This window comes from Camelus ferus, chromosome 2 (genome assembly GCF_009834535.1).
Source record: "Camelus ferus isolate YT-003-E chromosome 2, BCGSAC_Cfer_1.0, whole genome shotgun sequence".
Taxonomy (NCBI): Eukaryota; Metazoa; Chordata; class Mammalia; order Artiodactyla; family Camelidae; genus Camelus; species Camelus ferus.
Window position 1 is genome coordinate 31,818,791 of NC_045697.1, and position 16,523 is coordinate 31,835,313.

Here is a 16,523-nt window from a genome sequence, read left to right on the forward strand (position 1 = left end):
GTATATCTAAGGTGTTTAGTTATAATTACTGGGAGATATAGGGGAACATATGTCTATTCCATTTTTCCAAAATTGAAAAGCTCACAATTTGACTTTCATTTCCTTTTTCCATCTTAGTTAGTACTAAATATGGCCCCACTTGAACTGATAACATTAAAACATCAGATCACAAGTTAAATAAATGCTATATATTAAACAAAAGGTATACCATATGAGCTCCAAAATATATTTATTTTCCCAAAATACTCAACTTCAATGCCTGCTTCCAACACTGTTGACTTTTGGTGACCCTCCAGATTTTATCTCATGATTCTTTGGAAAATGAGTTTCATAGAGCAGTATTAGTCTAAGTCATCTTTAAAATTTGGAGTCTCTTTTTCTTCAGGGAAGAGTCCTTATTCTAGCTTCCTGCCTTGATCCTCTTGTAACCCAGTTGGAGTCAACCAGGATGTAGCCTCTGGTGAAAGCATAACAGTTTAGGAGAATCAGACCATAAACTTCTTCCCAAAGGCCATCGCTAGTAATTTGCATTTGTTGAATGTTGTTAACTTTGAGCCAAATGCTTGAGGTATGGTTAAGTATTCAATAGACTATTATTGAAATAATTTACTAAGAAGGACCGTCAGGATAGACAATCTCACTAGCATCACTTCTCTTGTGGTGGACATATGAAGCTCTGAAATAGTCCTCATTTACCAAATTCTTGCCATTGTGACTCAATTTGAAGTTTTGTGTTGGGAAAAAATAGAGCAGGGTGCGAAGTTCAGATCTACCCTCTGCCCTTCACTGCTAGGTTTTGTATTATAGGGGGATCACCTCTGTTAAATTACATTTCCTAGGCTCCTTTGCCAGCTGGTTTCCCCTTATCTTGGGACAATGGAAAGTGTTGGGGGAAGTTGGAATGTGGGGAACTAGGATACTCTCTCCCCTCTCTCTTTGCTTTGGGAGGCATCTTTGGAAGTAACAGTGACTCATTAGAGGCCACAGTTCTTAGTGGACGTTTTACTCCTCTCTGTTTCAAATTCTTCATCTAACAGTACTGACTCCTGGGTTCTGGTAAGACACACTAATTCCCGTTTCCCTCCGTCTCTAGGAACGCTGGCAATGCTGTACCTCAGTTATCTCATATAGATCTTCTCTGTGATGCTGTGTTATCCCCGTTATCCCGTGTCGCACAAGTGGCAAGTGGTGGAGATGGGATTTGAACATCCTAGCCACCAACCTCTATTCATGTAACCAGTGTGTTGCGGTGGCACTAAGCCATTCTTCCCAAAATGAAATGCAGAATTTGAGAGTAGCTCTTTCCCTAAAGCCTGGTAGGTTATTCAAGGCAAATCATATATCTGGGTTTTGCTTAACAGTCCGCTGTGGACAGTACTTTATATAATAGTAGAGAGAGAAATCAAAAATATATCCAAAATTGAACACAGATTTAAAATTCTGAGTTAATAATGTTTTTCTCCCTATATTATCCTGAAAGAAATGATGCGATACGTGCTGCTCAACTTCTGTTCAACCAACCACAGAGGCGGCTGAGCTCTGTAATTCTTGAAGATATTTATTCCCTCTCAGCGCCCCTTCTTTAGGGAAATTTCATGATATTGAGCATCTCTTTCTGCAGAGACGGTGAGGCTTATGATGGGACAGCTTATTTCCACATATGCAACCAGGAAGAAACCTCCTGTCATTCAGGCTGACCTTTTAGCTTGCTATTGACATTTCTGCCTCGTAATTTGTTAAGAGGTAACTTCCCAGTTGTATTGGGAGAGACTTTCAATCTGGTTGTCAGCTAAAATAAGATTTTAGTGCATCCTCAGATGAAATCGTTTTCTCTTGTGGGCTAAGAATTTATTAATCAATACCAAGGCTGTTTGGATCGGACTCTACCTCCATTTTGAATTATGTTAAGTCTCCAACTTGTCAACATTAAGGTTGAACCAGTCATTCTCCAGCTTGGGATTTTAAAGGAAAATTGAAGATCATGTAACAACTGAATATTTTAAAAGAAGAGTCAGTAGAGATCAAGGAATTCTAATATATTTCCTTTTTTTTAATAAATACATAAAGCTCTTTATCATTTCCCTCAATTATTTTGCTTAACATGATAATAAGATCTTTCAGAGCATCATTATACCAATTTTCACAGCCTGATGTAAGGACTCATTTCACAGAAATAATAATGACTAGCAGTAATAGATGAATGTCAGTGCCATAACACAAGATTATAAGGCATATTTACACCATCTTAACATACAGAACACCATACACATACACAAAGAAATCACAGATCTGGAACAAATAAAATTCAACCTAGACAACTTACATTTATAGGCTTTGCCTGAACCTTTTAAAAAAAATTTTTTTTTGGTATTTTTTTTTTCTTTCCAAGCAACAAACAGATATTCCCTAAGTCTTGTGATTTATTTGTAACATTGTGCTCATGCAAAAATAGTACTTGTTTTATTGCATTAACATTTAAACAGTTTTGGGTTTGGGTCCCAAAACCATCATCTAACATTTTACTTGATGTTGCTTCATCCATATTATTACCTTATTTGGAGTGATACGATGATTTGTTTTTGGTGAGTTACAAAATGACAAACATACCCAGTTGACCACAGTTCAAAAATCAAGATTCTAAGCTTCTTGGTCATGCACATTTTACTTTCATTCTTGTGAAATAGTTTGAATCAGATACACCACTTGATTCAACATCTATTAGTTTTCTGTTTTTTAAAACCATATTTCTAAAAACAACAACAGAAAGAATGAAAGAAAATACCGTCCCACATCCACTGTTCACAAAAAGGAAGAGCAGCAAGAATCACACTGACCATTGTTAGTACACAGTCAGGTGGTGACACCGTAGTAAACATTGAATGTCATTGAAATACTGCAGGAAGGAGAGAATTACTATAACCCATACTTCTGTAACAGTTCAGATTGCCACTGGCGTTTGCGCTCTGGAAAATAATCTGGAATGTGGATTTTTTTAAAATCCTGAATACACTTTTTCATTTCTTCTTCCACACTCAGCTTCTCACAGACTTTCTTTTTGGAAAGATTAGTTTCCCGGGACTTGCTGATGAGTGTCTGAAAGAGTTCGCTGTTTCTGCGTTTGTCGGGTGGGGGCATCCACTGCACAGGTGCTTTTTTGGAAGGACGATCCAACGTTAAGGTGTTAGGTTGGTGAGCTGTTGCCTGCTGGGCGCTGGGGGGGTTGTCCTGGGGCGTGCTCGCCTCTGAGTGGCTGTCACAACTGGAAGTGGACAGCTCATTACAGGAAGTCCCGCTTTCACTTCCTTTATCCGTGACTTTGTCATGTTTCCTGTCTTCATGCTCTTGTTTAGGTGACACTATTTTGTGAGGTGGTCCTGAAATAGAAAAAAAAAAAGAGTGGAAAAACGGAGTAAGAAGTGGGAAGGTCAAATTCAGTAAGCTTTATATTTTTTTAAAATTTAAACCAAGAACATGTATCATTTTAAGGAAAATGCTGTTTGTTGTACTGGCTTATATTTGAGAGATTAAACACCACACCTGGTATTGTTAATGTAGACTGAAACACGCAGTGGGCTGATTAATTACTGATAGCAATGAAATTCGGGAGGTTTGCCTGATGAGCATTTCTGCCACACTGTATCATCACTAACTTTATGCTTAAAAAAAGGAAATTTTTGTTATTTTAGTTACTAGTTCCTGAAATCTGAATAAAGATATCATACATCAGTATTCTACTAGTCCCCTAACTGTTTCATTAGATAGTTAGTTCATTTCTGTTCTAGCTAATGGCATTAGGTGCCCTGTGTGTATTTATTTTACCATCATAAAGCAGGAAGTACCGTTGCTCTATTTTACAAAGCAGCAGTATTCTCCAGGCCCAGAAATGCAATAGCATCATTTATACTTCCTAGTGGGAGTCTGGTTTAAATCTTATCCTCAGTATCTTAATCTTGTTTCCTGTCTATTTCCTTGGAGAGAATTATGAAAGTGCTGTAAGATATATATGTGCCCAACGCTATGCTGAAAAAAACATAGTTGAAATATAGTATTCTCTCAAAATACAAGGCTTACCATTTGAGGTAAATTACCTAGGAGGACAATTTTCAGAAAGTGATAGTTTGCCAAGATAATTATTTCAAATGCACAAACAGTTTATTTCCAAGAGGGAGCATATTTTATGTGCCTTGACTCTGCTGTGGGATTAGGACCTCCATCTAACATTTATTGAACATCACCACAAACCCAGAAGGATAATAAAACCTTGATTAAATGGAGCCCAACCATTCAGATATATAAGTTACCCAAATCTGATTATTTTTCTTGTAGTCAACTTTTATGAACAAGTGCTATAAATCAGAATTCGAGGGAAAGGCATCGTATTTTTAAGCAACTGGCCTAGGGGAGCCCACTGTGCAGCCAGAGTTGAGGACAACTTGTCTAATCCATGGGGTTTCAACCTCAGCCACATACGGAGTTACCTGAAAGGCTTAGAGTACTGATGCCTTGGTCTTGGCCCCAGAATCATGCTTTAATGAGGTGCCACCTGGCCATTGGGTCATTTAATAGATCTAGGTGATTTCAATATGCAGTCAAGGTTATGAGCCTTTCCTCAGTCTAATATATATGGATTGAGTTAAAAACAGATAGGAATCGTTTATATGAACGAGAAGGGCAGGGAAACAAGCCAACAAGAATACTTTCATAAGAGCACCTCCCATGTACAACTCACTGTTGGATGCCATCACCAATTTTCCTATTTAGAATCAAAGGAAAAAAAACATTGACACCGGACATTTAGTTGAGTGGGATTAAAGATTTTAAAAAGCTTTAGAAGCTGCTGGAATGATGAAAATACTCTATATCTTGACAGTAGTGTCAGATACAGGACTGTACACATTGTGAAAACTGACAAAATTGCATTGCTACAACGGGTGAGGTTTTCTGTATGTTAACTACCCAAATTAGCCTAATCAAAAACAAACAAAAAGCCCAAAGAAACCTTAAAGAATATGCACCTATTTGAGGGAAGGTTTTAACCAACATTTCACGCTTGCAACACAGTAAAACTAGAACAAATGCAGGTGCTAATAAAAGCTTAGTAAGAAAGTGCACTAGTACATTTCAGAAGCATTTGCAACCATGCGGTAAAGAAAACAGTTGCTTCCTTTAAACCCCTGCCATTTTCATTTATGGTAAGAGAGACAGCAGGTGAATCTGAGGGATGAGGGTGAAGAAGGCTTACTTCCTAACACTCTTTGCTGACTCACCTAAACCCACTCTGCACTCTCCACTGTCCTTAGTGGCTGATGGGCACAAACCACGTCCTTAGTCTCCCCTGCCTTATGGTTCTCACCTGGATTCAGCCAACGATAAAGACTGGCAAGATCACACCCTCACCTGACCACACCCCTAGGATTTCCGTGATCTGGCTGCATCCCTGGACCAAGCGGCACAGCCCTGTCCAGCAGCTCTCTTCACCTCCTTCTTTCTTCCCCACCCTCCCTCTGCCCCACCTCTTTCCAGATTCCATTAAACTAGGCTCACATCTTCAGGCCTTATAGGTGTTAACCATTTCCTCTGTAACTGCAGGAGGGCACTGCCTACACGGTGATAAACTGACAATATTCAACTTTTGTCAAACTACCCAATTGGATGTGCGTTCTCTTTCTTCTGGGACCCTGACTGATAGATCCACACTGGTCACCAGCCATCTACTGACTAGCAGAGTGTCATCTGTAGGATCAGATTTTTAGTGGCACCAGGTTTTAGTGGCAATAATATTGAAATGGGATGAGTTTTCTGAAGTCCTACTGAACTGGAACCAAATTCCAGGTCTCTGGCAAATAGCCTCATGGACTTGAGCAAGATACTTAGCTCCTCCAAGCCTCCATTACTTTATCTGTTAAATGGCAGGAGTAGTACTTTCCTCATAGGATCTAGAGTACAGTCATTCCCATTGAGAGCGTATTACCAGGAATTTTTTAGTGTGCAGATACTCAGGCCCCTCTCCGGAGATTTAAGTTTGCTGAAGGGTTCATGTGTGTGTTTATGTGGCAGACAGGGCGGTGGAGGAGGTGCGGCCTCTGCTTTCCTAATTATCTTAATGGCTGAATGTGATTCCCAGCTAGCACGATGCCCACCAGCCTAGTACAATGTAGGACATAAGGAAATGTTTTTACCCTTTCTGTCAATCTTCTGCATTACTTTAACCAGAAATCTCTACAGAGACATCTACAATTTTCATTCCCAATAAGGACTAAAGGATCAAACTGCAAATACCTGGGAAAATCAATTTATCTTTAAGGATAAGTGAGTGATGAGAAATCATTCCCTGTTAAAAGGTAGGGGGGATAGAGCATTAGACAGAGATACCCAGGCAGAAAAGTAGTAACATCAGAGTGGAAGACAGTATGGAGAGCGGATACTAGGTCCCACCAGAGCAAGGGGTTCATTCTGTTTTTATTCACTGGAGCAGGAGGGAAATGCTTAATGACATAGGCTAGGTCCATGTGCTAACTCAATAAATTATATACAGCTACTATGCCTAATGGCATTACACTTTATTCATGGAGGTGATTCCTCCCCACTCCCCTCCTCAAATGCACACAAATGCAGACTCCACAAGAGGGTGGAATGCAACGTTTGTATGATGGAAATGGATTGCTCTTGTAGTGGAAGATGGAAGCTCTAGGGAGATTTCTTTGAAGACAGCATGGATCAGTTTAGCCAACAGAATTTTATTGAGAACCACTACATGCCAGGCACTGTGCTGTGATCCAGTGATGCTCATAGATTATTTTACTGTATAACGTTAAAAGTTTAAAATGCATGGAGCACGTTAGAATATCTCCCACTGTAGACTTTAAATTCTATGAAAAAAAGGGAGGTGGGAATCTGACTTGACTATTGTCTTAAAGGCACCTTGGGGGGGAAAAAGAACTTAGAATAGGTACAGATATTGACAAGAATGAAGAAATATACACATTTATTTCTCACTCCTTTTTTTGTTTATGTTTTTATTTTTTTGTGTCTCACCCCTCCTATTTATTTTCTTTTTAAAAAAAATTTTATTGACGTGTAGTTGATTTACACTGTTAGTTTCAGGTGTACAGTGAAGTAATTCAGTTATACATATATATATACATATACATATATATATATATATATTTCAGATTCTTTCTATTATATGTTATTACAAGAAATTAAATATAGTTCCCTGTGCTGTACAGTAGGTCCTTATTGTTTATCTATGTTGTATATAGCACTGTATGTCTGTTAATCAGCAATCTTAATTTATCTCTCCCCACCCCTTCTATTTCTTAAGCTATCTTTAGGCAAAGTGGATTCCCAATCAAGAGACTCCCAATTAAGTTCAGATGTTTACTTAAGAGATAATGCTTAACTTTATTTTGTCCACATTTTTGGTTTGTTTTTGAAGTGTAATTGATCTACAGTACTATGTTGTTACTGTTACACAACATAATGATTGACTATTTCTATACATTTTGAAATGCTCACAATAAGTCTAGTTACAATATGTCACCATACAAAGATACTACATAGCTATTCACTATATTCTCTATATTGTACATTTTATACCTGTGACTCATTTATTTTGCAACTAGAAGTTTGTACCTCTTAATCTCCCTCACTTATCTCTTTCTTTCGTCCATCCCCTCCCCTCTGGAAAACACCTGTTTGTTCTCTATGGACAACTCTGTTTCTGTTTTGTTATGTTCATTTGTTTTGTTTTGTTTTAGATTCCGCTTATAAACAAAATCATACAGTACCCCTTGTCTTTCTCTGTTTGACTTATTTCACTTAGTATAATACCCTCTAGGTCCATCCATGTTGTTGTAAATGGCAAGATTTCATTCATTTTATGGCTGAGTAATATTCCATTGTGTGTGTGTGTGTGTGTGTGTGTGTGTGTGTGTGTGTGTGTGTATACACACCACGTCTTCTTTATCCATCTGTCTATTGATTGTCACTTAGGTTACTTCCATATCTCAATTATTGCAAATAATGCTGCAGTGAACATAGAGGTGAAGATATCTTTTCTAATTAGTGTTTTCATTTTCTTTGGATAAATATCCAGGGATGGAATTGCTGCATCATATGGTAGTTCTGTTTTTAATTTGAGGAACACACTCTTGAATGTATAGAAAACTATGATAGTTCCTATATAAATCATTAAGAGTAACAGTCTTCTTTTGATTTATGTCAGAATTTTTGCTAATGCGTAACATGTTACATATCATTATTGCTACTTGATTAGGCATACTTTAAATCATCACTGATAACTTAATGGATTTAAATTAGGACTAAGCTAAAATAAGAATATAATTTATCTGTTTTACATGACATGAAATTTAAGAAAAATAAATAAAGAGGAAATAATGATTTACTCTCGTTGCTTAGTTTTCATGTGGATGCCTGCTAATTGTAGGCTTCCAGGGATAATTTAAAATCTTGCATCATTCTATTCAATGATCCAAAGCCACTTGAAATGCCTTCAGCACGACATAAATAATAATTTAAATAACACCAGGACTTGCATATATGGGAACAGCATGGTTGTCAGAAAATTCTGTGTCTCTTCAACTCATAATAGAATCAAATCTATACCTAAGTGATCTTCCTTAAAGTGCTTTTGTCCTCTGAGTTACAGCACCAATCATACAATATAAGAAAAGAAAATGAAAAGTGATTTGGTGGCTTAATCAGCTGGGCTTTATTCCATCACATAATGAGAATAATGACCCACTATTAGGGTAAGTAACAAATCAGTGAATACATACATCTCATACCTATTTAAGATTTAACTTTAAAAAGGAGTTAATTATTTAAAAGTCCAAAACATATGTATAGCTAGAAATGTGTTTGGGAAATTAAATCTTTTACTTTTCATCTGTCTATTTGCCATTAAATAGACTAGGATTTTCAGCTAAGAGTTGATTGTCTTTCAAGGGGATTTACAGCCTTACCAAGGAGACCTGCAAGCCAGCTACTTCGGTCACACCGCTCCACAATTAATTTTTAAAAGAGCAGTCAGGACACACGTGCACACACACATAACATACATTACACTCCTTTATTATGCTCACATCTTTCTTTAGTGTGGGAATAGCCTTGGATGATCTGGGTCTGCACTTGACTCAGCCTCTCTAAGCAAGTACTCTGTGCTGGTAATGTCACCTCTATAATATTTGGTCCTTGTAGGTTAAATTTTTTTGGCTTGGCCCCTAGATCCCTTTATGTTATAAAGTCCTGTAATTCTAAATGATATAATGAATAGAAAGGGCTTTTCCATGCAGTAAAGTTCTAATATTAAATGTAAAATGTTAAAAGGTTACCATTAATAGAAATTATCTCTTAGAATAGGGAAACAAATTCAGTTTCTATATAAGTACTTCACAGAATTACAGGGTTCAAGGATAACTTTCTCTAAGTTCACTGATAGGAAGTGTAGTTCTAGAAGACATTATCAACTGACATTTGTTTCATTAAATCTATTCTTGTTATTGAAATGCCAGCAAGTAGAATGATGCCTAAGGCAGCACAGTGCAGACTGGCTGGACTTACATCCCAGTTTAACAACTTACCAGGTGTGTTTTCTTGGTCAGGTGACTTACTTTCCTTGGGCCTCTGTTTACTCATGTTTAAACTTCAAGTTGCAGTAAGAATTAAATGAGCTAACCCATGTGAAGTACTTAGGATGTGCCTGGCATGCATTAATGCTCACGGTGTTAATTATTATTATTAAACAGGATAAATATCCAGGGCTACTTGGCTGTGGTATGACATATTTGTTTATCTGAATATTGACAGTAGTGATTGAGGAATCCAAAAAATTCCATTCTCATTTTGGCTCCACCCATGAACCTAGGAACATATGAATTGCAGGCATGTCATTTACATCTTTGGGCTTTAGTTTTTATCCAGTAAAAATTAAATAAGAATAGTAGTTCCTAGTCACATGGCTATAATAAGAAAGAAGAGAATATATGTCAAAGCAATTTTGCTGTAAAATTCTCCATAATAGACTTGAGAGGCTATTAAGTATTACATTCTTATGTCCAAAGAGGAATTTACTAGAGAAAACAGAACACAAAAGCTCTCTTTTGAGTTATTAAAATGTGTGAATTAAAAGTAATAGTAAAAATATTACATTAAACAAAGTAAAATAAATTGAAGGTATCACAATGGCCCAAAACCTGTAAAATTCGGCAAAACGGGGCTTTCAATTAATTTCACTGGATTTTATTACATTGATATAAAAAGGAGGAAATGATAGCTTTTCTAAGTCATTTGGGTGAATAGTGAAGTACAGAAATTAAACACTAATATTTTCATCTTTAAAAAAGGCATATGACTGCCTATTAGTTCTGAGTGTAGGCATATTCAATAAGAGTACTTCCATATTTTTTCTTGGAAAACACTGGCATTTCCAAATGAAGTTTATGTGTACACCTGCATGCTTGAAAAAAAAAAAAAACCTCTTTTATTTTAATCTCTTTACCTGCCTAGTGATGATAAAAAAGACTGAATATGTAAAATGTGTCTGCAACAGGCACAATTCCCGGAAGGGAAATTACCCTTTAATAGTACTAAACTCGATGGTGTGTGAATGGTTATATGGTACTTGAACAGAAAGAACCGATCCATCTTTAATATTAGCACCACATGCCTCTAAGTATTAAGCAGTTAAATCAAAAGACAAAACTCCATTTCGATTTTGATAAACATTTGCTGAGCACCTACTATGGACCAGGCACAGTGTTAGCTTCAACAGGAAGGACACACACACACACACAGAGTCCCTGATGTCAAGCAGTTCAAGCTTAGGGTGACAAGCACAGCAGTGCGGCTCTAACTAAAGTCTGAACAGGACATGAAGGATGGAGCCGAAGCGAATTGTGACTGGAATGAGCTAAGGGATGGGGATCATTTTCAATTCATCCATTAAAACCTGCATATAAACTACAGTCATCCCCTCTGTATACATAGCTCCTGTGTATCTGTGGCTCCCCCCTAATCTGCAATATCTCACGTTAAATTGAAACTTAAAGATCATATAGGAGATGCATTTATCTTAAGAGTAAAAAAAAAAGGCTATTTAAATGAATAAAAATTATTTTTATATAAGAAAAATTAAACTCATTTCTTTATGTTTTTAATAATCTTTACTATTATTACTTGACCACTTCTATGAATGAACGTGAATAAAAGAGAAAAGAAAAGAAGGGTAATTTAAAAAGAGAAACATGCTGTAGCATTCTTTTTCCCACACTGACATGATTAGTCACTAACCCACTCTTCTGACTCTCCTTGTACCTGTTAATTTTGAATGTGCTTATTTATGTACAGTGTGTCTCTCCGTCCTTAAATGGTGACTGCCTAGCCTATCATGAAGACTTGATCAGAGTAATTGCTTAACAAAATTAATAAAATGAGAATGATCTTCACTCCTCTGAATTTCTATAGTATTCACTACTGACTGTATCAATCATTTGGTATTTAGCATTCACTACCTTTTATGTTACTAAACATTCACCTAAATGACCACAGGAGCAGTAATTATGCTCCCATCATCCCCACACAAATGTCCATTCCAAAGTCACACAACGAGTGTCCTACTGTCCCCCAAAGGGTTAAACGGTTGACGCTTGAACAGCATGGAGGTTTGGACCATCAACCCTCTGTGCAGCCAACAATCTAAGTATAAATTATAGCCAGCCCCCCATACCTGCAGTTCCTCCGAATCCACAATTCTGTATCCTTGAATTCAACCAACTGTGGATTCATAGTACTGTAATATTTACTACTGAAAAAAATTTACATGGCAGTGGACCCGTGAAGTTCACACCCATGTTGCTGAAGGCTTAACTGTGATTTCCATGACGGCTGGGGCTGTGTCTTAAATTTCCTTCTGTCACTCAGTTCAAGGGGTTGATTTGTTTTATCATCGAATCAAAGATACAAATAGAGTGAACAGGCAAATGTAATACAGCTAGGAAAAAGTGTGCGAGAAAATACACATTTGAATGGAACACATGTCGGAGGAGGTTTCCAAACTAATCTTACCGTCTTCGTCCCATTCTGTAAGTCTGTGTCTTCTTGTTCATTATTGCTGCAGATGACATCCAAGTCACCTTTCGCTACCCAATGCATTCATCTTTTATTTCCAACTACTTTCCACGTCTTATTAATTTTGCACTTACAGTAGCTCTTGAATCTATCCCTTCATTGCTATTTCCATTTTCACCGCTTATAACAGGGCTCTCATTATTTCTGTCTCCTAATCAGTTCTCTGACTCCATTTTAGTCCCATTTCAAACTATTCTCTACACCATTGCTAAATAAATATTCCTAAAGTCTAATTCCACCAAGTGTTCTCCCATGTACAAAACAAAACAAATCCTTCTAAATAGTTCCTCTGCACATGTAACGAAATTTGAATGCCACATTTTGGCACCGAGAACTGTCCTCAGGGTGACCCAAAGAAAGGATTGTCCCAGCCCATCTCGTAGTGCTCCTCACAAAGCAGCCAGAGGACACTAATTCCTGGTAAACGCCTGCATCATCTATGCCAGTTTCACTCTCTCTGGGTTGTGTCCCTCCCCTGCCCCATAGCCTTCAAAGTTTGTTCCAAATGGTGCTTTCAGCATAAAACCTTCCGTTCTCACATTTTGGTTGTGAATTCTTGTTATTTCTTGTTCTCTTAATGACCCATCACAGTTTGTATGAACCTACCAAGTGTTGAGCCTGTCTTGTCTTAAATAATAGTTATTTCTATAGGAATTTTAACTTTCATCCTTGTGTTCTGCCCCACAAAACACACACACACAAACACACATACCACCTCTGTTAGTCACTGCAGAACAGTGATTCTTTCCCTTTTATCTTTGTATTTCCTGGAGTGCCACCCCCATGACAAGGCTCATGATAATCCAGTAACTGTTTGCTGAACTGAATTCAGTGAAATTAGTGTAATCTATAAAAGAACGTCTGAGCACATAGGAAATTGTTTAGTCCCCAAAGAAATCTTCTTTTGTTTTAACTAAAACAGATAAACCCAAGTGTAACTATGTTTACAGTGTGTAACAAACAAACAAAAAACAAAGAAGATACGAGCCTTTGGCAGTAATCTGTAAGAAGGACCTCACAGTCTCTCTAGTAAGTGAAAATATTCCTTTGAAAAGGTCCCTATGTTATCACTTTTAGGTTATTAAAGAGAAATAAAAAGTATCGGGGAACATACATAATAAGGAAAAACAATTTTCTTTGTTGTGCGGAAGAATTCTACATCACTTACGTGATTGTACCTAATACTGGCACGTAAATACATCGAGGAGGAAAGGTATTAAGCGTTCATGTGTCCATTCAGAACCCCTATCACATGCAAAATGGTCACTGACACCTTGCAACAAGTCCAAAAAGTCTTCATTTAAAACTGATCTCCACATTTCACTCATGGGAGCTACGATTCTGTGGCCCATGCACACATTTTGTATTTTAAAAATTTTTTTTAATTAAAAAAAAAGAAAGAAAAACAAGAGCTCCCGAAAGATACCCAGGCTCCTTTTGGATCCTGAAATTAAGAGCTGCTCATTCTCAGGTTCCCACATCCAAATCTACTATCCCTCATTATTGCTGTCTGGCTGTTTTCCCCCAAGTGCTGAGGAAGCCACCTTCTAGTGACCTCCTTTTTCACAGGCACATACTGTATAACAGGGATAATTTATCTGCTTTTCAGATTTGTCAACACCAGCTTACTCTTGCTTGTTCCACGTTTATAAACTGGATCCTAACACCCTCGTGGTGCTCAGCAATGACTAATGAGAAGTTGTATATCCACAACATATCTGATAGCTGTGGGAGGAAGGAAAGGGCACTTGTAGATGTAGGTTGGGGTGCACTTATGGTGTGCCGTGTGTAACAAATTGATAGAAAAAAAAAATGCTGGCTGTGAATTATCCCTGCCTGTTATAAAATACTAAAGAAAAAACTGTCAATGACAACAGAGGAAGGAGAGCTTGTGAAGAGGTAAAAAAAAGAAACAGGATAATACTCTTGGGTTACAGGAGCAGCAGCGACTGCAGGCAGAAAGTCATAGTCGAGGGGATTTTTATTTGTCAGATCTCTTCAGATTCTGAGTGTCTGCCAACCAAGAAACGTTTTCAAGTACTTTCAACAATGGCTACGGGATGCAACTTCTTACAGTTGCCATACTATTTAATGTGAGTGCCACCTCTTTCACTTTGAGATTTATAGAAGTGTGTCTGTTACAGAGCCAGTTCAGTGCAGAGTCACTAGAGTGAATGGAAAATGGAAACATCCATGCTCACATCACAGTTTAATTCCATGTTGTGTTGACAATAAAAAAAAAATGCTCAGGTTTTGAAAATAGCAAAACTGTGCTTGAAGTCAAGTTCTGACATCTACTCACTGTGTGCCAACATCTGTCTTTGAGAGTCATTTTCCTATTCTGCTTAAGAGGGATTAAAAATATGGTACCTCCTTCTTAGAATTGCTTTGAGGAAAGATGTGCAAGGAAGAGCCTTACGATAGGCTGAAAAGTAGCCCCCGAAAAGGTAGCAGGTCCTAATCCTTGAAACCTGTAAATGTCACCTCATGTGATAAAGTCTTAGTAGGTGTGATGAAGGATTTGTGGATGGTTATATTATTCTGGATTATCGAATTGGAGCCTAAATCAATCACAGATATCCTTGCAAGAAGGACTTTGAGGGAGATTTGACACACATACACATATGGGATGAGGAGGCAATGGGATCGCAGAGTGAGAGACTGGATTGGTGTGGCTACTAACCAAGGTATGCCAATCACCACCAGCACTGGAAGAGGCAAGTGATAGATTTTCCCCTTGAGCCTCTGCAGCCAGTGTGGCCCTGCTGTCAGCTTGATTTCCACCTGGTAAAAATGATTTTGGGCTTCAGGCCACTGGAACTGTGAGAGAATAAATCTCTGTTGTTTTAAGCCACCAAATGTATGGTAATTTGTTACAGCAGCCATTGGGAACTGACACAAGTCTATTTAGTCTAATGTATGGCCCTTGGTCAATGCTGAGTGATGGCATTTATATGTGTGAATGTGATATTATCCTTAATAACTGGATGATATTGGAGCTGAATTATAGATTATACTACAAAGCTACAGTAATCAAAACAGTATGATAATGGCATAAAAACAGACACACAGATCAATTAAACAGGATAGAAAGCCCAGAAATAAACTCACCCACTTACAGTTAATTTATCTATGACAAAGGAGGCAAGATTATACAATGAAGAAAAGACAATCTCTTCAATGAGTGGTGCTGGGGAAACTAGACAGCTACATGTAAAAGAATGAAATTAGAACATTCTTTAATACTATATACAAAAAATAAACTCAAATGGATTAAAGACCTAAATGTGAGACTGGATACTATAAAACTCCTAGAGGAAAACATAGGCAGAAAACTCTGACATAAATTGCAGCAATATTTTCTTGAATCCATCTCCTAGAGTAATGGAAATAAAAACAAAAATTAAAAAATAGGGCCTAATTAAATTCAAAAGCCTTTTCACAGCAAAGGGAGCCATAAACAAACTGAAAAGACAACCTAGGAAATGGAAGAAAATATTTGCAAATAATGAGACAGCCAGAGATTAATTTACAAAATATACAAACAGCTCACACAGCTCAATCTCAAAAAACAAATAACCCAATCAACAATGGGCAAAAGACTTAAATATATATTTCTCCAAAGAAGACATATAGATGGCCAACAGGCACATGAAAAGATGTTCCACATCACTAATTATTAGATAAATGCAAATCAAAACTACAACTGAATTATCACCTCACACCTGTCAAAATGGCCATCATCAAAAAGCCTATGAATAATAAATACTGGAGAGGGTGTGGAGAAAAAGGAATCCATCTACACTGTTGGTGAGACTGTAAACTGGTACAGCCACCATGGAGGACAATAAGAAGGTTCCTTCAAAATCTAAAAATGGAGTTACCATATGATCTAGCAATCCCACTCCTGGGCATGTGTCCAGAGAAAACTCTAATCTCAAAAGACACATACAACCCCAATGTTCATAGCAGCACTATTTACAATAGCCAAGACATAGAAGCAAACTAAACATTCATTAACAGATGAATGGATAAAAAAGATTGGTGTATATGTACATATATATGTATATATACACACACACACAAAGGCATATTACTAAGTCATAAAAAAATTGAAATAATGCCATTTGCAGCAACATGGATGGACCTAGAGATTATCATACCAAGTGAAGTGAGTCAGACAAAGACAAATACCATGTGATATTGCTTATACATGGAATCTACAGAAATGATACAAATGAACTCATTTACAAAACAAAAATAGACTCACAGACATACAAAACAAATTTATGGTTACCAAAGGAGAAAGGGGGGAAGGAGAAGTTCAGAATTTGAGATGAACATATACACACTACTATATACAAAATAAATAA

The 16,523-nt window shown here is 37.3% G+C and overlaps 1 protein-coding gene across 1 annotated transcript in view; it reads right to left on the reverse strand.

Annotated features, from left to right (window-relative positions):
* Window positions 1-2,029: 2,029 nt before the first annotated feature.
* Window positions 2,030-16,523, reverse strand: part of KCTD8 (potassium channel tetramerization domain containing 8) — a 232,002-nt gene continuing 217,508 nt past the window's right edge. Inside the window, exon 2 of the mRNA XM_032496867.1 lies at window positions 2,030-3,374. Coding sequence (XP_032352758.1) covers window positions 2,914-3,374 — 461 coding nt within the window. The 3' untranslated portion in view covers window positions 2,030-2,913. The remainder of the gene's footprint in view (window positions 3,375-16,523) is intronic.